Below are 24,620 nucleotides of genomic sequence, written 5' to 3' on the forward strand. Positions count from 1 at the left end.
GACTGGACCTCTGTTGGGAGGTCAAGGGATTCTCGCAGGAACTTTTTCTTTACATATAAATAAGCTCTATTTTAATGCTTTTTAATGCACCTTATGAACATTTTTTTACTTTCCATATTAATAATGAATTCTGACAAGGAAAAATACTAGTTGTTTCTACTGAGTAGAGAATCAGGGCTGGAAATTAGCACCAGCCGCCAGCCTAATGCTGGTAAAATGTGCAAGTGGCTGCTAGATTTGCTTCACTCTCCAGCAAAAGTGGCAGGTGGACAAAAAAGTTAATTTCAAGCCCTGTAGAGAATACTTTACGCTGTCATTGAAAATGTTAAATGTATACATTTAAATTAACAGTGGTAGAATGCAACATTTATTCAAATACAAGTATAAACAGAGCAACAGGTTATTAGATCTGTGACACTATTTATAAAACATACAGGCTGAGGTTTCAGATGCCCATGCCACCCATCTCCCAGCTCAAATAGTAGTAGAAAGTAGTAGCAGTACTTTTTGCTGGCTATTGGGCTGTTGCTCAAGCTATAGATTGTACTTCTGTATTTTTGTATGCCCTCCCACACACACAAAGAGTATAGAATCGGATCAAGACCCGTCCCTCATTCCTTGTCTAAAACTCAAACAAAACTCTGATGAAACTGTAGAACTAGGCAGTGCTGATCAAATATAAACAAAGATATTTTTTTTACTGTATTGCCTATTTTTCACCTAAAATGTCTTCAGAAACACATTTTAGAGCATTGCTTAACTGTAATACAAGAATTTTTGAGTGGAAAGTTTGCACCAGGCTATTTCCTATTTCTTGTTTTTTCAGCTTCTGTTTAAAAACTGAGATCAAACTGTAAAACTAGGCAGTGTTGATCAAATATGAACTAAGATTATGTAACTGTGCGACCTATTTTTGGGTTAAAATGTTAAAAAAAAAAAAATTTACCTCAAAGTTTAACTGTAATCCAAGATCGTGTGTTACCAGCTGGCCACCATGTTGATTTCTGTGCCAAAATAGCCAAACTAGCTAGCATCACATCACCCACCATTGAGAGTATTTATTGATCTTGTGTCGCACAATGCATTCTGGTAGTTGTAGGTTTTTTACCTCATAAGCAAAAGCAAATGCCACAGCAGTTTTTGCTCTCATAAAGTACCAGTGTCAAAAATATTGTGTGTATTTCTTCTGCATAGACAGCCCAGTTTTATGAAAAGGCAGTCTTTCCAGCAGTGAAGTACTTATCTGAATCTATTTTTAGAAAACAAACAGCTGGCAATACTGATAAAGCATTATTAGAACACATCTTGTGTAAACATGGCTCATTTATTTACTTTAAGCTTTGTTTCATGCAGCCATATGCTGTTGCAGTGTCAGACACGTACAGTGATGAATGTTTTGGAAGGGAGCAGATGATAAAGTATCACTGGCTGACCCAGACAGAGGAGGTGAGCGTCTGAGACAGGGCACACAGAGACAGAGACAGAGACAGACAGACAGAGAGAGAGAGGTCTTTCCTCGTAAACAGGAGGAAACACCATCCACTCCGTCTGATCTGCATCACTGCTAATGCTTTCTGATGTGCTGCAGAATCAACATGCAACAACGCAAGGTAGTAACGGGTGAAATGCACATTTTCAGCCCAGATAGACGGACATTTTCTCCATCATGCACACAAACACATACACAAGCACACACACACTCTGGGGGCCTTGTTAGAGTGTGCTTGCAGGCAGGTTCCAGATGCCACATGCTGGGCTGAGTGGCTGCTGGCTGTGCCAAAAGAGGAAATAGACATCGGACTCAGCATACGCATTTCCACGACAGCTTTGTGAAGCACGTACAAGTATGCACGTAGTGATGCCCAGACAAACAAAGAACATTTCGACAGTGATCTGTCTGTTTTACATTCTGTCTCTAACCTCTTACTCTCTACCTCTCTCCCTCTCCATCCGAGGCTGCCCAGTGATCTGGCTTGTCGGCAGGCAGAGAGTGACGGGAGCTTTGATGTTGAGACAGCATGGTTGTGTGTGTGTGTGTGTGTTACTAGGCGTCTTAGTCAAAAACTACCCTCCTTCAGTTTTTTCACAGTTCCTTCCCGTCACTCTGAGGCAGCTGTGAGAAAACAAGGAGGCTGACAGTGAGGGAGGAAACTGAAGAGGGAAGAAAGAAGACAGTGAGAGAAAAAGAGGGAGAGTCGTGCGGAGAGAGGCAGCGAGTGTGAGGAGAAAAGGAGGTCAGATAGTGGATAATGTTTTATTGCACTGAGTCAGAGAGTGTGAACGCCTGAAGGTTGAAGGTTTCGCTTTGGTTTGACAGGCTGATGATGAATATGGATGGATGGATGAATGCATGGATACATTGATTGAAAAAAGTTGGCAAAGTGTCATGAGGTACATGTGACTTGAAGGTTTTGCTGTTTAAAATAGATTCTTTTAAAGGAGCAGTGTGTGGGATTTAGTGGCATCTAGCAGTGAAATTGCAATCAAGTAAAACTTCTCCAATATGCAAAGTGTAAACTCATTGTTCACAAGAGTTATATTGGGAGCCGAAATATCCACAGAGGTCTCTTTCTCTCCAAAACAAACGGACCAAGTGATTTAAACCAGTAAAAACACTGAATTAAGCAGTTTCACATTAAAATTTGTGGTTTTCTGACACTATTTGGCTGGTTGAGAAGGGGCTGTTATCTACCAGGGCTTGGGGAAAGATTATAGTATGCATAGCACTGGGATGTTTTGCATGCTAAGTATTGCCAAGTCTCGGCTTTTGTCATATCAATCATTAATATTGCAAATACAAATTAAACTTTTGGTAGCTTATATAATAATAAAATTTTCTTATTCAGTCAACTTCAGTCAATTTTGCTGCAATAAAATGCTTCAAGTGAGAAACGTATCTTTGCTTTGTGCTTTATCTTATTACACAGAGCACATGCATACAAATGTTTCGCTAGGGGGCATTATTTTTAGTTAAAAAAAGAGAATAAGTCACATTATGTTTCTATGTATGTTATTGGCATACTCAACATATCGCAAATTGTTTGAAATCTCAATAAAATAGTGAAGAAAGTATTGGGATATTATCATATGGTTGGGCCTCTGGTGATTCCAACCTCCTATGGTGGCTGATGCAAAAATGCAAAAATGTGAATGCCCTCTCTTAATTTGTCCCTTCTAGGCCACTGTACTGAAACAAGGTAGTGCAACATTGAGGACTCTGTGAATGAGAACTCACTCCCTATGAAGATATAGATAGCTCATTCTGAGGTAATGAAAACACAACTTTTCTTATTTTCAGGTGATTATAACCAAAAAAAAAAACGTTATTTTATCATATTCCATATGCTCCCATAACCTTCACACTGGACCTTTACGTCTACTTCAGCAACATCATAAAAATATGCTATTGTCGGGACCTTGAAGCCACATGCTGTCATTATGTCTCTTTATTACACAGAAAAACTGAAGCCTTAAAAAGTGTTCAAAAACAGAGAGAAAAAGCAAGGAAAAATCTTGAATTACCAATCTATTTCATTACTTTTTCTGTCAGACAAACCACTGTTGGGCTTGGCCTTTCCACTCACTAGCAGCATGCTTTTTTTTCTCCCTCTAGCGCTCACACTCACTCTCTAATCATCTCTCTTAGAAATGTTGAGGTTGTGCAGTGCCTTTTTGAATGGCGCACTCAGATACAGATTATCAGCGGCTTGACAGCTCCAATTAGTTGGTATTACAGATGGAATAATAAGGTAAAGCCGTACTGTAGGACCTAGATCATTCCTCCTCTCCAATCTCATTCCCGTTGACACTGAGAAAATCCCTTCAGATTTTCATATAAAACACTCCACAGTAGGCTAATCTTACTACAAAGTTGGATATGGATATTTCATCCAAGTGAGCAGCTCTCTGCCTCATCCTCAGATGCTTCTGGCTTCTTCCTTTTTCCTTGTTTGCTGTGATTCATCAAACAGTTAAATTGTGCTTGAGTGTAAACCCAGTTAAGTGCTGATTTCAAAAGTGGAGCAAAAGTCACGTTAACTTCATTTGGCTCCGTCTACCACGCTGTCAGCCTCGCCCCTTCAGCTCTCAGCGCATTACTCAGTCACAGGCCCATGTAGGGTCAATACTAATGCTGTCTTTATCCAATTCAAACTGTGACTGTGCTGGTAAAGCAGACAATTAGCTGCCAGTTTCAGTTAGGAAATAATATTTTCCCTGAAATGTATTGGAAGTTTCTGCACACACACAGAGGGCTGTTATTACGATGATGCTAATCAGAAAACTATCTGGGTGTTGATGTTATTGAATTAAATACCCGATTAAGATTTAAATACCAGGATTGAATTCAATTTCAGCAGTGTGGCCTTGTAGTAGATAGTCACATGGAGAATGACACTTCTCAGAGATCACCTGATCGATGATGTGTGGATAATTAAAATATGCAGCTTGAAATGTCTGTCTGTCCATGCCTCTTTGGGTAAGTAATACATTTTTAACATTTTTTGCCATCTGGACGACTGAAGTAGGGCACAGGAGGAACCCTGGAGACGCTTCAGTAGCTACTTCAGATTTCATGTCTTACATACAGGGATATGGTCGAGTACAGTAAGTCAAGTCCAGGACAAGTTCATGACTGAACACAGTCGAATAAAGGCGCCTATAGATGATAGGAGTTATAGCAACCAATTTCATCTCATCCCTGCAGGTCATATTTTGATGCTTGGGCAGCAGCCCAGGACTTTACTGAAAAGACCCCCGGGATAGTCTTTTGCATGGTATCATGATGAAAAGTGGTCAAGAGAAAGAAGGGGTCCACAGTTAGGTTTGGCCAACAAAACGTCTTAGGAAATATCACAGATGTTACAAAGAACTCCTGGCTTTGCATGGCAACATAACTAATTAAGGTTTGGCAAAGATCACTAATGTCGCCCCAAAACATCTGGCTTTGAGTGGCACAAACACTGCATCCAACATGTTTTTTTGTTATTCTTGAACACCGGACACTTGTGTCAAAGTCTTGTGTTTGCTGAGCCCATCCATCTCCAATCCCACACACCCTTAGTGGACTTTCAAGCTCTACACACTTTGTCTGCTGCTCTGAGCATCTAATAATGACATGGATGGGTTTACATTTTAGCTGGTGGAAAAAACAGTGTGTCTCACACAGAAGCTAAATGGTGACTCCCAGGGTGACAAAATATGCCACTTGAGCAGTTTCTATAGGGAGTGAGACCAGGCTGACAATCGTACACGTTCCCTGCATTTCATACTGTGTGAGATGAGTCCATAAAAGTCTAAAACATACTGTCTTTGGTTACTGAAGCTCTAAATCTGCAGTTGGTGGATTTGGCTCAGATACTTCAGGGACAATATAAGGCCGATGTTTTTGGCAGATAACCAAAAATGTCATTTTTTTTCTACAATTCTCAATTCGATTAATTTTCGTCAGGGATAGCCCAAAATTTAAAAGGGCCCTGACTCAAGACAGAAAATCATGGTCAAACACACTAAATTCTGTTATTTCAGAGTTTGTGTTTATGTAGCTTTATTTGCAAACAAAAGGTGACCTTCCTCCAAATCTAAGTGAGCATGTCCCACATGCCTGCCATCTGGCTTAGTAAAACTGCAGGAAATCCCACTAAATTACGCCTTTGTTTATCTCCCCAAATAATACATTTGGTGTTCTATACTGAATAATTAAAACACTGAACACTGTCTGGAAACAGTAATTTACAATTACAAACAAAAGCAGAAACACCAAATTACACTGACATTTTATTCATTTTTGTGGATATGGCATTTTGAGAATATCAAAATCAAAGTTGTACAAAGAACACAAAACATATGTGTTGTCTTCAAAGGAAACAAAAGTCCTGCTTAATGTTATTGACTAGTGTACGGTATTAAATATTTATAGCACATGTTTAGGGACTGATCGAACCCACAGGTGGCTGTTGAAGCAAATGTTTAGGTCAGTACTTTATTGGAGCTCCTTTTCTGGTACGTTACTGATGAGTAATGCAGAGAGGAAGCCTGACATAGAGACTAAACAAAAGAGACAATGTGTGAGCAGTGAGAGTCCACAGTTCACCACTGGTTAACAATTCAAATGTTAAAGCTAAAACTCTTAAGAAGCTTCAGTCCTTTAATACTGAATTTCCTAATTGCCCTTTCTTATGCTCATTCTGTCTATTTTCAAGTGAATCCTGTGAGCATGTAATGTTACTATTATTACCAATTAGGTTTTGTTCCTTATTTTGCATTAATTATGGCATTATATGAATAATTTTATGCTTATTTCATGTTTATTTTATGTTAGTTTGAAAGGTGTCAAACAAATTAAGTTGTACTATTATTATTTTATTATTTCTAAGTAGTAGTAGTATTAGTAGTATTAGTATAAAAGTTGGCTTGGTAAGACACGTTAAAAAACTGAAGAAGAAATATCATCAAGATTAGGGCCTGACTAGGGCATTTGGTCTCATGTTACAGTAGAATGACAAAAGCAATGGAGATTATTGAGCTGTGGTCAACAATCAATACATAATCATATATTCGAGAGGACTCCAGAGGTTTTGAGGCTTAAGTGAGTAATCATGGATTACATGTTTACATTAGAGAGCAGAAAAACAAATCTTTTACCTTTGGCTCTTTGTAATAGTACAAAGTGCTTTGCGTCTTTGTCTCTGTACCTTTTACATGCCTCTGTAATAAAGAAACATACACACACACACACACACGTGCTAAAGCCATGACAAATAACACAATCTATCACAGCCACAGTGAAACATAGGTCTTTCTAGAACTGCTCAATCCCTCTCTGTCTTGGTCAGCGAGGAGGATGTCTCCATTGTTTAATGACACTGAGGGAGGAAATAGTTTCTCTTTGTTCCTCTACAACTCCATTACTGTCTGTATGGGTGTGCAGTACTGTACTGGGCTGACAAGACTGTATCATTTAGTAATTTTAACTGTTTTTTTTCTTTCTTTTTGGCGCTGATCTTATCTTCCCACTCGCTTTTATATAACACCCTCCTCTGCGACTGAGAGGGCAGTGATTTTTAGACAGGCATTTTATGTTTAATGTTAGATTCAGGTGCATGCAGCCACCAAAAGCTCTGTGTCCATACATTGGGTATTATTTGGCTTCCCTCTTGCCATTATTTTATTTTGTCAGGTTCATCTATCTTCCTCTGAACAGTGTTTTTCTGTTGTTCATGCAGGTAATATTCAGCACCGGGGATGTCCACATTGTTAAATCTACCCTGCGTACTTTATAAGTGTTTGATTTCAGATGTGCGGGGTAATTGATGATGGATGAAGCAATCATAAAGAGTCCCCAGCTGGTAAATTACGGCTTATTCTCCGTGGGTAAACTAGGCCATCTGGGATGAGCTATAACTATGAAAGCATACTGGTCCACACTGGGCTAGACAGCAAGGAGATCTCGGCAGTGATTTATTCATGACACAAGTGGGTGAAGAAGAGTCAGCCTTCCTCTCTCCTCCCTCAGCTCCCCCCTTTCTCCCCAGCTGCCTCCGAGACACCATCACATCATCCTCACATCCTCTCTGCTGTATCCCACCGTACTGCCCACATGCCCCCTCCCTCACTTCATTTTCTACCTACTCATATTAATCACATCAAATCACCCAGAGTAATTCATTCTCACTCCCCCTGCATGTACTTAAGGTGTATGAATCGACTGCTTTAACTGCATGGTTATGTAATGTTGGATTTTAAAAGCAGATATATTTAAATTGACCAAAAACTGAATTCAAAAGACTAAGTAATCTACGCTGTGTCATCTTTGAAGTGTTTTATTTTTCTTGAGACTGGCGTACTTTGGCAGTTAAGCAGGGAATCTGCACTCAAGTGAAATTCGGGAAAACCTGCTGTTTATTCTAGCACCATGTTTGGCAACTTATTTATACAAACATGCATGTGAAGACAATGGTCAATATTGAAATCAACAAAATGACGTATCAGACGATAAGTCAATAGCATAATAATCGCAGCAGCTGATGACAGAATGAATGTATCACCTCTTGTAAGATGTCCAGTTTGTTCTATAACAAACAAACGCACACATACACACATTCAGGTCCAGAGGGTATCTCATTAGTAGGCTCACACCCTCACAGCTGGAGGTTGTCACATTGTGTGTGTACTGTCAGTGACCACAAGGCAGGAGAAACCCTGTGACTGAAGAAACTGACCGACCAGCTCCTGCAGATATACACTGGGGTGTTCCACAATATGCAAGCAAAATAGAAACACATAACATGTACATACTGTGTAAGTCATAATGCCATCCCTGCACAACTCCCACATGCCTCATTTAGGCCTTGGGCAATGCTACTTTCACACCTCAGCTAACTGCAAGCTCAGTAAACAGAGTTCAGACACACAGTGGGTGCATACAATGATAGAAACTGTGGCTAGAAGTCACTGCATGATAACTGATCAATTTCAAATCCATGATTTCCGCTCTTACTCCTTTTCCACCAACACAGAACAAGTTTTGTTCTGGTTTTTGCACCTTATTTTGAACCATTTGGAGCATTTCAATCAAGAGTAGAGTGGTTAAGACCCCCAAAAGTTAGTTCCCAGCAAAAAATACCAAAAATTAGCAGATTTTCCTGGACCTAAAATGCAAACAGTGACAACATCAGCGGTCTTGTAATATTTTATAGGTTGTAGAGAGAGGATGGAGTCTTGTGCTTAATAGTCTTCTTCATCTTCTTATCATTAATATTTGATCTATGCTTTTGAGGGATAAAAACTCACCTGTATCTATAACTAATGAGAAAACAAAAAGCTTGCAGGTTAAGAGACCTGGATACAGCATTGGTGGCAGGGCCCTGATTATTCCTATGAGAGATGCTTAGAGCACGAAGCCAAAATGGTTCAACTGCTGTGTTTGAAATTACCCAGATGACCAGTGTTGCTTTCGCATCACTGGGCCCTTAGAGCAGGCGCACTAAAGACTTACGGCCACCGAGCACAGCCAACTTCCACCTGCAGAGCGGCTGACCTCCAGCTGAGCGCTCCGCTATCTTAAATGGGGATCAAATAATTTTATCTGGTGGCTTTTTTAGATTTTCCAATTGGTATTGGACTAAATGGATTAATTCTTGATAGTGAAATTAATCATTTTGCTGGGGTTATGATATTAAAAAACAAAGTATCCACTCATTAACAGACATCTCTTTCCTAATGTAAGTCTATGAGAGAAAGTCTTTTTGGGCCCAATGGCAATGGAAATTGCAGTACCACTGTTTAGCTACAACAAAAATTGGCTCCAAAGCTTACTGCATTTCCTGGGGGCCTGGTTATAAATGCAGGTCACCATCTTTCTAGTACTATTTACTTGCATCATGTGTTGTTTGAAGAAACCAGTTCAAGAACCAGAGCTAATTTAATGGAAAAAGGCAGTCTGTTTCAAGTAACCATCCATACTGATCTCATGCTTTTCAATGCAGAAAATGCAGCTTTTAAACAAAAATATGTGAGAGTCAAGCAGTTTTGAAGAGAGGAAACAAGTTTTTCAAAAATGCTGATATCATTGTCAACCTTCACAGACGTAGCTGAGCACTCCCACGCAGCAGTCGTGATTGAAAGCCAACTTCCTGTCAAGGTTCTACACACAGCTGCTCAGGAATTCTGTTTGCCGGTTAGCAGGAAGCATTTATCACCTTCAATCAAAACAATATCTAATGCTCATGCTGTCGCCTGACGAAAATAACAAAACCATGTCGATGACAACACATTTATTCTGTGTCCAGCCTTACAGAGAAACAAAACAAGATATTTACATACCCAACTATTCTCAGGAATCTGAAACAGGATAGTGAAAGCTGGCCCGATGGCTTGGCCTTTTCATTTAATGGGCCATTACATCACTGTTATTTGTACAGTGGACTTTGGACGAACAGCAATAACATCCTGGGATGTGTGTTGCTGAGCGAAGCAGGTGATGGAGCACATATAACCACTGCTGGCTCCTCATTAAAGTCAATGATGTGGGGAACGGATGGTGTGTTGGAGAGAGGATGAGGTAAGAGGTACCCTGAAGGTTTTCAACATGGTAATAAAGGTTGAAATGGTCTGATCATTAATGATTAAAGTTGGCTTGTAGCATTAGACGAAGTAAAAAGCCCACAATGTCTCCGGCCAGATAAATGGCAAGCAAAGAGGCACCTTTTACTTGATCCCAGAGGAGCATGGCATATCATCAAATTAAAACCACACTGGTCCGTCTGCAACAGAAATTGAGTTATCAATATCGATATCGAGCAAATCCCATCAGTCTGGCTGCTCTGCTCTGTAGCTGTGAGAGAAAAAGGAGAGAAAGGCAGAAAGTGCTACTGAAGAGATTTTTGTTCTTACACTGAAACTTGACAAATGTCACAGTTTCACTACAGCAGCAAGGAGATGACTACTTGAGTTATGTAATTATGTGACAGAGGAAACTGTACCGTTGCTGTCACCGAAGCCCCTGGGAATGTGGATCTCATGCACACCTGTAGGGATTTATTTTAGATGTACACATGTGAGCATTAACTTGCATACGTTCATCCTGTCCTCCCACTCTTTGCTTAACATCTCTCAATCCCCCGTGGTTTCACCTGTCGTGGATCTCTACGCCTCACTCTCTCGTAAAGATCCCAGTCTTCTCCTGTCTCTCATCCATCATCATCCTCTGCCTTCACCTACTTATTCTTCCCAATACACTTCCCCCAGTGCCACCATACCATCTGGCTCAGGTGATGTTGCCTTGGGCTCGCATTACGCTGCTGTCATCCCTGAACCAAAATCTAAAAAGGGGAGCATTTAACATGGTCCTCCCAGTCGGCATACTGCCCTCCACCCCCGCAGCTCTTCTCTGTAGCAGTTTCAAGAGCCCCACTGATAGGGTTGGCCCAATAGAAAGCCACCTGACAGCCTGGGAAAAACCATAAAACCAGAAAAAGGGGAAGCGTAACATTGTAGAATCCCTGCTGGAGTCTGATGGAAATTAGATTTCGCCAACATAATGAGGAAACATTGCAAAATTGAAACTGAAGATATCAGTTAACTGATCAATGACATCAGATTTAATTAGTTTCTCAGCAATTTCCGCTTTTGCAATTCAATATCTGCTCGAAGCGAATACAGCATGATTTAATTTATTCATGGTTATATTATGTATTCATAGCATTTGGTTGAAGTTATGGAAAGACCACAGTCTTGGTCCAATGTAGAAAAAGTCAACAGTTATTTAGAGCACTAGACATGTGATCGATTGACCGAAACCATGATCTTTTCTTACCCTTAACCAAGGAGCTTTTGTTGGTTAAACCTAACTGAACACAGGACTCAGGATGTAAACCCTGTCACCCCTGCACTTTCTCTGCCCACAATCCATCCTGACCAGCTTCCTTTGACTTTCATGCAGTACAAGGACGAAGCACTTTGCTCCCTGGAAAAAAAAAATCCCTAACGTGTCTGTCAGAACGTAAAGTAAGAGGTAAAAAAGCACCTTAGTACTATAAAGACACAATTATAAGGGCCAGCATTGGTCTTAATTTGGCATGTCTAGACACTATTAACTGTCTTAAACCTGGTATTAATATGCATTTTGGGTGATCCAATGGACAGCTCTAAGTCTGGCTGTACCCACCTAACATCAGAATGCGTCTCCACACGTCTCAAGTGGTTACTCGTGATCGAATCTTACCTCTCCCCTGTATATGCAAATAAACATAATTTCATTCATCATATGAGACCATCATATGATTTGGGAGTATGAGCTCTGTGCCGGGGACCAGGCAGACAGTAGACTGCAAAACAGATCTTGTTTAAGTGGAGCAGGGGAGAACAGTAAATTAGGTGAGGACGGCGGAGAATATCAGCAATGGTAGACGGCACTGCAATTCAGAATTAAAATGTTTTAACTTTCACCGCCCTCTGTGATGGAATTTACAACCAGATATTGAGTATGTTTATATAAATTACATAAAATAAGAAACATTTTTTTTATTTCAAAATATTTTATTCCAAACTTTCTTAAGAATAAGGTGTCACCATTTTTATTCATTTATTTTGATGGTTTTCACATCCTTGTTTGTAAACTGACCTAATATCATGGAGACACAGCTCAATATTTTGGTTCTATTTATGAAGTTTGTTTTGTTTTTTAAAATGTGTTTTTCTAGGTTCATATCCGCACTTAAGAATGGCTTCGGGTATTGTCCTTTAGTGCTGTGTCTAATCTGTGTAACTAACAGCAGCAACAAAAAGTTTGCTGATCTGAGGGGGAGTGGGAGAAGCTTTCTTTCAAAGTGGCCCAGGACACATCAGTTTACACACTGCTGAAAGCATGTGGACAGGTGCAGCCCAGATCACTACCAAATGTTGTCCAAGCCATCAGATCTCAAGACACATTGAGGATGCATTGGATGCATTTACATACTTACGCTGTAAGTACTTACGCTGTACTTACGCTGCCCTCTTGGAATCGGATCAACAGACACACATCGTAATACTGGGTTTAAACAGGGTTTAACACTAGACCATTAAAAGCATCAATGAAAAACACTGAAGAAAGTGAAGCACGTCTCCAGGATGTTTCCCTCACCTGGTTTTCCGGCAGCAGTTTAGCATGAATAGAGCTAAATTGGCAATCTGCTCCACATTTCAAAACACAGCCTCAGTTCTGCAGATACCTGTCAGACAATTTGAATTTTGGAGGAAGCCAGATCCTGCTGTTAAGTGCATCTTCAAGCTGAGAGCCAGCAGAAGGGTCTAAACACATGGCCTTTTTGGGAGCGACTGCAGCTATCTCCTCTGACTAGGATTACACAGTTCATCTTTCATTTCATTTACGTCCTTTATTCACTATTCATTCTTCATCCCGTGGAAGAATCTGGGGTGAGCCATCTGGCCTGGTTCCACTGTGGATGTATTCCTGATCTCACAATACATCATCTGACTCAAACAAACAACACCTGAGAACCAAAGAGACAGTGACGGATGCGGTCCCCCTTTCCTCCTTTTCAGTTCATTAAACTGTGTTTAATAGGTTCTTTTAATTACAAAGACATTGGGTTTTCTGTCGCTGGCACCGTTAAGGTCCCGGTGCAGTCACCGCTCTGAAATCTCACACTGAAATCTTCACTGTTTTCACCCAGCACACAGCTTGCTGTACGCATTTATTGTGTATAAACACAATCAGCCTGAACATCAGACATGAAGAACAGGAATTTACATCATGTGACAAGATGTCTTTTGCCTGCAGCTTTATTGAGGGAATTAGTGTGGGAACAGTTTGATCTTTGTCAATTTTCACACAATACTTTGGGTGTTACAGTCCTTGCATCATGACCTTATTAACAACTCATACATCCATTTCTGTGGTGCTAATTTTTTGGGGAGAACAATTACCAGCCGCTGCATGCGTGACTCATTAATTTAAGCACGGACTAAAAATAAACCAGTGATTTTAACTGTTTACATGCTGTGTTTTTCATACAATCGTATAAGCCAGAGTAGAGGCACTGATGTTAAATAATTGAGAAATCAGGTGAGACAATGCCGCGGTCACAACAAGGTCGCCAGACAACACAGCAAGCGTAAACCACTGTTATTGCTTTTGGTACAGAACAAAAGCTTTTGTTATCCTGCTCTGTTGCATTTAACAGTTGCCATGGCAACGCCGAGCCAGGAGAGGCTTAAGGAGGATCCCAAACTCGATAAAAGGGGTTTCTAAATCTGACAGTGGAACTCTCTATTTCTTCTTTTTTCACTCTTGTTTTCCATTACTGACTCGCGCTGTGGAGTCTTTTGAAGAAGAGAGGAAAAAGAGGCTGAGAGAGCACAACAGAGCGAGATGTAAAGAGCCTTCCGGACGGAGCTGTGGGAAACGGAAGAGGCTGCGGGGTTCAGGCAGTAGCGACTGCCAGCAGAGAAAAATACCAGTAGTGTGGATATGAAGGAAAATTATTACACTGTAGACGCCTCAAAGCAACTGCCGTCTAGGTCACCAAGCAGCCCCGGGTTAAAGATGTTGGGCCTTTTTGCATTCAAATTTGACAGTGATTCAGTGATTTCATTCAGATGAAATGCTATATTCAGTTTAAAAGCACACCCAAAATATTATTCAGCAATCTGGAAGTTTAATTTCCACACAGATGCCTGACCTTTTCTTAATTACAGAAACATTTGACATGTGTTTAATCGACAGATACATGCCGGCTCTGGCTGTTTCTTACAGGGAGAGAAACTCATTTTAAATTGCACGGAGCTCTCACTGGTATCGATTCATTCTCGCCAACAGAACATAAAAAAACTCACCAAGGCATTTCTTCAAATTGCCTGCTTTTGTTGATGGAGGGGGCGAGTGTGGAGAGAGGTTTGTGGCAGGTCGGATGGATAGAGATAAGAGTGGCGAGCCCTTGTTAGGCCTTTTTTGTTGATTAGGTCTGGTTCAACAGCCTTGTTGGTCAGCCGTGGCCTTTCTATTTCTATCTGCGGTCTCTGTGTGATTGTGTGTTTCTGTTTGTGTGGATTGTATTACTCGTATTCATGCTAAAGCCTACTCGAGCGTATAAATGCATGTCTTTGTCTGACAACAGCAGCTGCCTCAGGTTTGTATCCAGAAAGCTGACTTGTGATTAAACCAGCAAGCTATTAGCAATTCACTAAAGAAACTGGGCAGACAGCAAGGGAAGCAGTCAACCAGTGAGCCACACATTCATGCAGGACTCAAACATATGATGGTACATTTTTCTGCTGCCAGGAAGCATGTTAATGGGTTTAAGGCAGGTAGAAATTATTTGCAGCATAAGTCAACATGTCATAGGAGTCACAAGATTGTTTACTGATTGACTGCGGATGTGATCTGGCCGCAATTTGCCACTAAAAGTTAAAATATCCAAAACTTTTAGCTTGGCTGCACTTTGTTGCAGAATCAAACAGCTGCAGCTTGGAACGGCCACTGCAGCTTTCCACTGCACTTTGCCATTGATTGGGGTGTTTTGGGGCTGAATTAGGCTTGAATGTATGTGTTGTCCGACCACATAAGAAGTTTTAAATGACACAATACTTGTGAGAATAAAAAAGTAAGCGCATTTTGCAGGTTTTAGGTTGTGTTGCAGTCAGTCTGCTGTCAATCATTGGGCCTAATTACAGTTGGTAATACATTAAAAATAAGTTGAGGCTACAATTTGTTCAGATATGTCTTTCTGCTTGCCTAGGGCAACATTAAAAGTGGTCTTAGGTTAGCTTAACACAAGGCATGTACCCTTCTCCACTAAATTTTTGTCAGTGCCAACACAAAAGACCTGATCTGATCAGACAATGGGAAAAAACACAGATGACTTCGGGCACCTTTTCTGTTCTGAGCTGAAGTTTTGTTCAACTCCAAGTATTAAGGGCATTTCTACAAAAATGCAAGGTACATAGAGTGGAAAATCACACAGCACTCAGCAATGCAAAAGCAGGGTTTCCAGATATTTTCATTGACAAAGTTATAAGATTTTTCCATGACTTTTCAAGACCTCATAACATTTTTTTTTTAATCTTGCCCCACTTGCCAGGCATCTTTCAAACATATCAGATTCAAGCATAATTTCAGTTAGCTGGCATACATGACAAAAAGAGGGTATGCAGGGAGAAAATGAACAAACATACGAAATGTCACACAACAACACAAGTAATGGCATCATTATGTCATCAGCTACAGTAAATAAATATTCCATTATGTTCGATTACGTGAAACATTACTATGTCATTACACACAACAAAATTCCATGACTTTTTAAAAATATTCAATGATTTTCATGACCATGGGAACCCTGTAAAATGCACTTCGAGTGATTGGAACCTACAGGAGAAACCTAAACCATAATGACTTTCTCATCTTCAGACCCAGTCAACCACTACAGCCTCGTCTTACTACCAAAGTCTAAAAGAACACTGCTTGTTTGTGAACCTTTGTGTCAGATATAGACGCACAATCTGCATAAGACGGTATAAGACCCACAGGGCTTTCAACCAGTTCCAATGTACACCTACTGGTATCAGGCACAGGACTTTGACCAGTGTTCATGTCCTGTGTAAAGCTAAAAGTCAACATTGAGTTTAGGGCGGCCCCTGAAAAGTGAAAGGCTCGAATCACCAGTCGGAGTCGAGCAGTTGCTTTTCTCTGTGCAGTGTACTTCTGGGGACATTTTGGTCCCCAAGATTTGCTGCCGAGTGAGTGCTCTTGGCTTTCATACTCTTCGCAGCTGCAGACATTCACGCAGTGGTGCAGAGAGAGACCCCACACAATAAGGTGAACAGGTGGTGAATTAACAGCTCACTGCAAGTTAATATGACAGTCTCTGGCATTTGTTGTTATCTAGTGTCAGCAAATGTTGTGTGCTTGTGTGCAAATGCTTGTTTACTATATGACATGAGTGCCGCTGTCACACTGACTTTAAAACTTAGTATGGAAACAAAATGAATCAATGCATATTCATACGGAACAGCCAGATTTGACTGGCATAATTCTGAGTCGGGTACAGCCCTGGTTGAGTTATTTTGTCTAGGTAGGTGTTAGTCGCTTTGTGTCAAGATACAACACAAAAAGCTCTTCAAGCATCAAAAACTGATTCATAGGGATGAGATCAAGTGTGCTGTATAAAGTGGGAAGAATGATAGTCTTGGTTTCAGAAAGTGCTTCAAATTCCGACATCAGAAAAGTGTTAAAGGAGGGGGTTCCTGAAGCTCTTTGACCATCTGACAAATACCCTGATGAAGCATACCGTCCTCACATATCTACCCTATAGCAATTTGGAGATCAAGGGAGTTTCAGAGAGAGAAAGAAACACTCCTCCTTCACACCTCCTTCGCCCCTTCCTTTCCATCTACTCCTCTGTCACTCCCCCAGCTCACACCTCACTCACACTTCTCTGGTCTTTCCAGCCCTCTCTATTTCACCTCCTTCGCTACCATCCATATCTCTCCCTCCCCTAGCTCCTCTTCTTTTTCACCTCATCCCCCTCTCCTTGCCTCCCTCAGTGGAACGAGAGGAACAGAGACAGTTCATCTGAGAGTGATGGAGCTCTGACAGGCTGATCCCTCTGCCCTCTCCCCGGGGCGTGCAGCTGTGCCCAGGCTCTGCGACGCCTACCTCCCCAAACACACATCCACACAGGAACGGCAGGAATACACCCACCTACACACATGCATGCATACATTTATAGAGGTACCGAGGGAGCACACATGTGCACTTACTAACTCCTCCACACTCTGATACAGCACATGTGCATGTGTGCGTGTACGGCTTTATATAAGCCGTCACATTTCTAAGCTGCATCCAGGATATGCTGCAGAAATGAGGAACGTCAAGGAGGTGATGTGATGGGGAATCACAGGGTACAGGATATTTTTGGCCTAATACCAATATCAATATTTAAGCTCAATAGATTTTTTTTGTGTTTTATGTGTGTGCTACTGCAAAAGGTTGCTGAACAAGCTGGGCATCATACCCCCAAAAAAGTTCAACATAAGTCAACATTTCAGACCTTTGAAAAAATATATATGTGTCATTTTGAAATTCACAGGAATAGTGTGTAACATTTAGGGGGATCAAAGGTATCTAGTGGTGAGGCCTGCAGATTGCAACCAGCTGAAACTTCTCTCAGTTAGAATTTCTTTATCCACAGAGGTCTCTTCCTCTCTAAAACAAATGTACCCAGCGATTTGAACTGGTAAAAACACTGAATAACGCAGTTACACATTTTAAAAAATCTGTGTTATTCTATCGGTCTCATTGCGGAGGGGCTGTTAACTATGGTAGCCAACCTGAATACGCAAATGGCCCAAGTAAAAGCAACCTGTTACATGAAGTTTCGCATTAAAAATCTATGATTTTGCAATTTTGTGCGGTATGTCAGAGAGGGGCTGTTAACTTTGGTGATTAACACAAAAAAGCCAATAGCACTATCAAGAGTCACTGTTTGGTTTGTCTGGGCTACTGTGGAAACATGGTGGTGCAACATGGCAGACTCCGTGGATGACGACCGGCTCCCGATGTACATATAAACTCGTTCTAAGGTAGCAAAAACACAACAATTGTTATTTTTAGGAGATTATACACTAAAGAAAACTTATTTTCAGTCTATGCCAATATATTCCCATAAATCCTACACACGTCACAAATATTCAATTTATGATGATTTAAACAGAGAAAATCATCAAACTTTTATATTTGTGAAGCTGAAAATAGGTAATCATAAACACTTTCAGATTATATTCGAATTGATCAACTAATCCATTAATTGTTCCATCTCTTTTCAGCACTTTGCTGTATTTATTGCATTTCTCCCTAAAGCACACACACTTTTCTCTGCACACTCTCCCCCAAACAGCCCATGTAGCATTACCTACCCCTCTTAAGGATTTGATCTGTGCCAAGTCCATTAGCCTAATCTGAAAAACAAAAGCAGCACTTCGTTTGCTCTCCCCACACACACACACACACACACACACACACACACACACACACACACACACACACACACACACTTTACATCTTCCATCAGCACATTCACCAGTGCCCTGCTGTTATCTGGGGGATGTGATGTGCCATTTCTCTTTGAAGGCACTGTCACAGAACGGCTTATTTCACCAGTCCTCCAGACGCGGGGCTCTCTGTCTCTAGCAGGGTTTTTCCATCCAAGACAAAGAGCAGAGCCGCCCGAGCTCGGCTGCCTGGCTGTCTCATTAGGAATAAGACAACAGAGGCAGCACAAAAGAGACATGTATACAGTTGAGTGAAAAGTGGATGGCTGAGCTAAAGTCATCTTTTTACTCTTTTTTTTTTCTGTCTATTTTTGCGGCTGATCCATCGCATTAAAAGTTCTGGCTTACATGTCACTTACAGAAAATATATAGCAACAAGTAAATGAACTCTCTGTGTCGCTTTTAGCTGTTTTGTAAGTGTGAAATATACTGCAAGAAGTGGCAGCAGAATATACTGACTGTGGAGAAATATGATCAGCAGCAGTGGCTTATTTGTGACAGAATTTCGGTGTTTCAGTGAGACCACATTTCTCAGCTGTCTCCCTCCATCAGTATGTTTGACAAAAAAAAAAAAACCAACAGCTCTGCTTAGGTTTTTCCTGACAGACACAACTTACACAATCCTTACACAATCATCCGAAGTGTAAACATACCGCACATCTTTGCAGTTGAGGGCGGCTTATTTTCGGAAGACATAAACCTGGAAAAACGATGGTGTTTCTAAAGCATTGGCGTGCCAGCATCTCTTATATAACGGTGTGTTTACTTTGCTGAGGAGATTTATTTGGGAGAAGCCATTGAAGTGGGCAATCTGTTTGCACTTCTCTCTCTCTGTCCATCATCTAACTTGTAATGTCAGGCTCACACAATAAAAGTTTACTCTGTCTGCTCTATAAGCTTGTATATAAATGTACAGAACAGTTATGTAATTCTCTAGATGAGGGTATATGGTGTGTATTTGTGCTGCCTTGATATTATAAGCATTTTCTCTCTTCGTTAAGTCAAGAAGTTGAATTTTGTTGAGCTTAGTTATAGTTGTTAGGATTCTGGAAGCGAGATACTTCCATATAAGTCTCCCAGGGGTCTGTCTTTGTCTTGCAGGCATATTTTTCTCCCTTATTTCTATCTTCTTTTGTGCAAGAAAACTGTTCTATGTCCACTTTAACTCCACTAAAACCCAACAGAGCACAGAGAACCAGATGTCCAGAGACAAGAGTGTACTTCATGCATGCACAAACCCACACACGAGTACAACTATTCGATAAAAAGCTTTCTCTCGACCCAACAGCCGCTTGTGCGTGCTGGGAATATATGCGACCGAATTCCTGTTAATACCGAGTGTGTGTTTGTGTGTCTGCGTGTTATGTAAACCTCATTATCTCTATCACTACATCAAATTCTTATCATTAAGCCTCTCTAAGATCATAGAGCATTTGGAGACACATCAAAGTGCTACACACACTGTCAAACACACAAATGCACACACACGCGCGACTTAAACGCACACACTGACGAGCACAAACACAATATGTTGTTTGGCACTGATTTACGAGCCTCGTCGTAATCGCCATAAGTCTGGGACCTTCAGTCAAAAGATGTTTGATTGTATCCTTGAGCTCCCCCCCACCCCCCCGTCACAGCGGCTGCCTCATGAAAAATATATTTCTGTTCTGGCCACCAAGTTCACCAGTCCACCCCCTCTTCACTTCACTCTCTCTCTCTCTCACCCTCGACATCTTTCGCTCAGAGACTAGTTGCCATGGCTACAATCATTAACACATCTGGCATAGTTATGTGGTACGCGCATGCGCACAGTGAGTCATAGATACACATGGACACACGTTTGCACAAGCACACACACAACAAACAACATACATATGTAGAAAGCATTAATATGCATCGTTTTGCTGTTTTCGGCTTCATGGCTGCAGTCTGGAGCTTGTGTGGGAGAGATAACGGGCCGAGGCGTGTTGGGGAAAATACATCAACGGAGAACTTTTGGTCTCAGTGATAATCCTATTGGTGAATTTAACCCAACCTCCTTTATCTTAATCCGTTGGGTAATGGAGTTGATGTTGAGAGGAATTGAGTCTTCATAATATTTGGATGTTTCCAAACTATAATTTAACACTCGGCCTCAATATTAGTCAAACTTCATTGTGTCTAGTCTGTATAATGAAGAACACCAACACTGGATTTCTGAAGCTGATACTGATGCTTAAGAGTTTAAAAATCTGAGATCTGATTGTTTGAATATCATCACTGTCAAATATAAACCTAAGTACGCTGTATTCACTGAAAATCCATGCACCTCATGCATATAAAGTAACCTCTTACATTAATCTTTCCATATTTATTCCTGCACCCTTTTGCACTCTGCACCATCACACTACTGACTGTCTACGAATGTTATTAATTTCATGAATGGTAGTTTAGGAGCGGTGTGTAGAATTTAGTGGCATCTAGCAGTGAGGACTGCAAATCGCAACCAGCTGAAACTTCTCGTGTGCCAAATTTGAACTCCTGATTTCAATTGTTTCAGTGTTCATTGTTCAACAGGTTTTTACTTGGAGCCAAATTATCAGCAGAGGTTTCTTCCTCTTCAAAATATATTGACCAGGCGATTTAAAGCGGTAAAAACACTGATTTAAATGGTTTCATGTCAAAAATTTGTTTTCCCAATGCTGTTGGCAAAGAAGCCGCTAACGCAAAAATGCCAATAGCCTTAAGTGGAGTCAGTGTCGGATTGTCTGTTCTGGGCTTCTGTAGAAACAAGACAGTGCAACGTGGCGGACTAAAAAGGACCGACTCCCTATGTAGATCTAATGGGCTCATTCTGAGGTAAGGAAAACACAATTCTTATATTAAAATGATTATACACTAAAGCAAACATACTTAATGTATTACATTACATTCTGTCAATACATCCCTATAAATCCTACACATTGGACCTTTAATTGTTTAGATTTCACCTTTGTTCAGCCTTTATTTTGTCTTAGTTTTTAGCTGGATTTCTATTTCTGTGTATATACAATGGTAGTAAAGAAAAACTGGAGACTAATTCCTTGAAAGTGTTAACGTACTTGGCAAAGAAGGCTTATTCTGACTGGAGACACAATTCTATATTATATAAGTTTAAATTTATATATTATGTTCCCATACAACAATTTTTCATCACTTATCAGCTAATACGCTAAAATCCCTAATGACATTGGCCTGGAACATGTGATGGTCTGGCTCCATCGTGCATATTTTGATTTCATAACATCAAACAAACTGCCATCATGTAGTAAATCCCCTGAATATATACTTGCCTGTAAATAAATATTTATATCTGCACTTTCTTTCTCTTTGATAATTTTTATTTCATTCATACTGTCACTATCATTTTTATCAGTTTGGTTTTGAGGTGAACGGTTCAGTTTGTTCACATTTATTAATTTTCAGCAAACCCTCCACCACTAACTGTGTCACGTCTTTTTAAGTCAACATTCATTTCTGAAGTCAACGGTTTGAACATTGTGTCTCTTGCTGTCATTAAGCAGCCGGGCTGACAGCTCCACCACTGAGGGTGACACATATCACAGCAGCTATAAATTATTTAATGGGAAACACAGAATAAATTTAATTCTCAATAACGGATTCACTCAGGCTTGTAAAATGTATAGTGGCTATCCGCTGCTTCTCTGCTTTGCTTTGGTCTTTCCCCGTCCAGCAAATCCCTGATCTCAGGGGCCACCATGAATGTAGCATCAACCCCAATCCGAGCTCAAATGGGGTGGAAAACACTCCTTGTGTGTGCGTATGTGAACAGGGTGTATTTTGTGACACTGTTAGTGTATGATCAGTGGCTTTCAGCACAAAAACACATTTATCATAGGCTCGCCACACTGACACAACAGCATGGGAGGTGCAGGAGTGGGCCAGAGACGTGCTTTAATAATGCTTACACCACAAAGCTGGAGGTGTTTAACTGTGAACCACAACCCGAAAATCAAATATAAGTACACACATGAGAGTGCAAACATTCCACTTCATAAGTCAAAACATGTTTCTGTGGCTCCGAGCACCTTCAATTAAAAACCACAATAACAACTCCTGAGGAAAACAACAAGACAGCTATGCATACGTTACAATCAATGCATGTGTTTCTCACACACACACACACACAGCTGTGGAGGAGTTTGACAGTACACCAGATGCCTGTGCGGTGCGTGCATTCAGCTGCCCCCACCCTAACCCCCGAGGACATCCCCTTACACACACACTCTCCTTCTACTTTACATACCACTGCTCCCCCAGCCAATCACCCTGAGCAAAACAACCAGACCGACCAGTCGCAGCGTCAGGATTATAATAATAACCGGTGACTGACAGACGGCTTTTCAATGGGCTTTGGTAGCATTCCAGGTGAGGCTAAACAAATATTTCTTCCTCATGTCAGAGCCACATGCGAGTTCATTGGAGAAAAATGTAAAAAGCCTTCACAGAAATATCCACAAAAAAAACAGCCAGGTGTGCTTTAAATATTCTCTTACATAATAAAAACCCACTCATTTTACACTTATTGAAACATGCTCATGAATCATGACTTGATCAGAATGCATGATCAAACAAGAAAAATCCACAAAAACACACCTTCAGTCACTTTCTAATGGGTTTTTCAGCCTCACCCATTATTCCCACCTCACCCAACAACCTCGCACTTCCCATTCAAACATCTTTTGCTGAGCCGAAGCAACAACTGAGCAAAAGCGAGCATGCCAAGACAAAGAAAGCGCTTCCTCTCTCTCATACCTTTTTGCCTTTCTTCTTGCGATGGGCTGCTTTCCCGCCGCCTGCTTTCTCCTTAGCTTCCTCACTCATGTTCAGAGATATCTCCCCCTGTTCCTTCTCCTCTCCTCACTTTTTTTTTTAATCCAGCATGTAGGAGCTTGTGGAACGGAGCAACGAGCAGCTGCTGTCTTCACTGGTGAAACGTTGCCACAGAAATGTCCATTTAGAAGCAGTGAAGGAAGGATTGTTCCATGCAGAGTGGGAGTGTGCGCGTGAAGAGAGAGGAGAGACTGGGAGGACTGTACTGATGCTCTCACCCTCCTCCTCCTCCTCCTCCTTCTCCTCTTCTTCCTTTCCACGCTCACAGACACACACACTTGCGCGCTGAGGTCCACTCCCACTTGCTGCTTTTTGCCGTGCGCAATTGGCGACTCTCTCCGGCGCACTCAGAGGCAGGGTGTGGAGGCAAGAGGAGAGTGGAGAGAGAGAGAGGCGGAGGAGGAAGATGAGGAGGAGGATGTGTGTGATGAAGAGAAAATAGAGAGAAGTAGACTGAAGGAGTGTATTCCTGGCTGGATGTGGTGCTGCCTACCTGAGGCTGAAGACTGGAGACACTCTCCCAAAAGAGACACAAAAAAAATGGGAAGAAGATACAAACAAAGAGAAAGAGACAGAGAAAAGAAAGAAAGAAAGACAGATAAGACTGTGAAATTGTGTTATTGGTGTTAGTGGGAGAGAGACAAGCCAGGGGCATGATCCTGTCTCTTCACTCTGCCGGCTAGATGATTTCTGCTCCCTGCTCAGACGCTGTGATATGAAATGAGACTCTCCAGTCGAGAGAGAGGAAAAAGAGAGAGGAGGGACGAGAGAGAGCAAGAGAGAGAGAGAGAAAGGGGATCATTAACACGATGCATCAGGTCCTTCCAGAAAAGGAAGTCTCCCCACTAGCCTCTGCCAACAGGATCAGCTTACTGGAAACTGGAACAGAACTGCGCCCGGCACTGGCTGACTGACTGGGCTGATAGAAGTGTGTGTGTGTGTGTGTGTGTGTGTGTGTGTGTGTGTGTGTGTGTGTGTGTGTGTGTGTGTGTGTGTGTGTGTGTGTGTGTGCGTGTGCCTGTGTGTGTGTATGTGGCAGGCAGGCGGCGGGTTAAGAAGAAATGGAGACACAAGGTTGATAATATCCAAATCCAACTATTAAAATGTCTGTGTGGTGACTCAATGGACAGAGAGAGACTTCAAAAAGACAGAAAGACCACGCCTTCCCGGCTTCAACAAGCTCCAGCTCTCCG

The 24,620-nt window shown here is 41.3% G+C and overlaps 1 protein-coding gene across 1 annotated transcript in view; it reads right to left on the bottom strand.

Annotated features, from left to right (window-relative positions):
* The window catches only part of LOC121955007 (ankyrin-3-like), a 161,614-nt gene extending 137,331 nt beyond the window's left edge, over nucleotides 1-24,283 (bottom strand). The window contains exon 1 of the mRNA XM_088086433.1: nucleotides 23,350-24,283. Within this exon, the coding sequence (XP_087942559.1) occupies nucleotides 23,350-23,418 (69 nt within the window). The 5' untranslated portion in view covers nucleotides 23,419-24,283. The remainder of the gene's footprint in view (nucleotides 1-23,349) is intronic.
* Nucleotides 24,284-24,620: the final 337 nt, after the last annotated feature.

This window comes from Plectropomus leopardus, chromosome 13 (assembly GCF_026936395.1).
Source record: "Plectropomus leopardus strain MGB_pleo_1.0 chromosome 13, ASM2693639v1, whole genome shotgun sequence".
NCBI classification, from domain to species: domain Eukaryota; kingdom Metazoa; phylum Chordata; class Actinopteri; order Perciformes; family Serranidae; genus Plectropomus; species Plectropomus leopardus.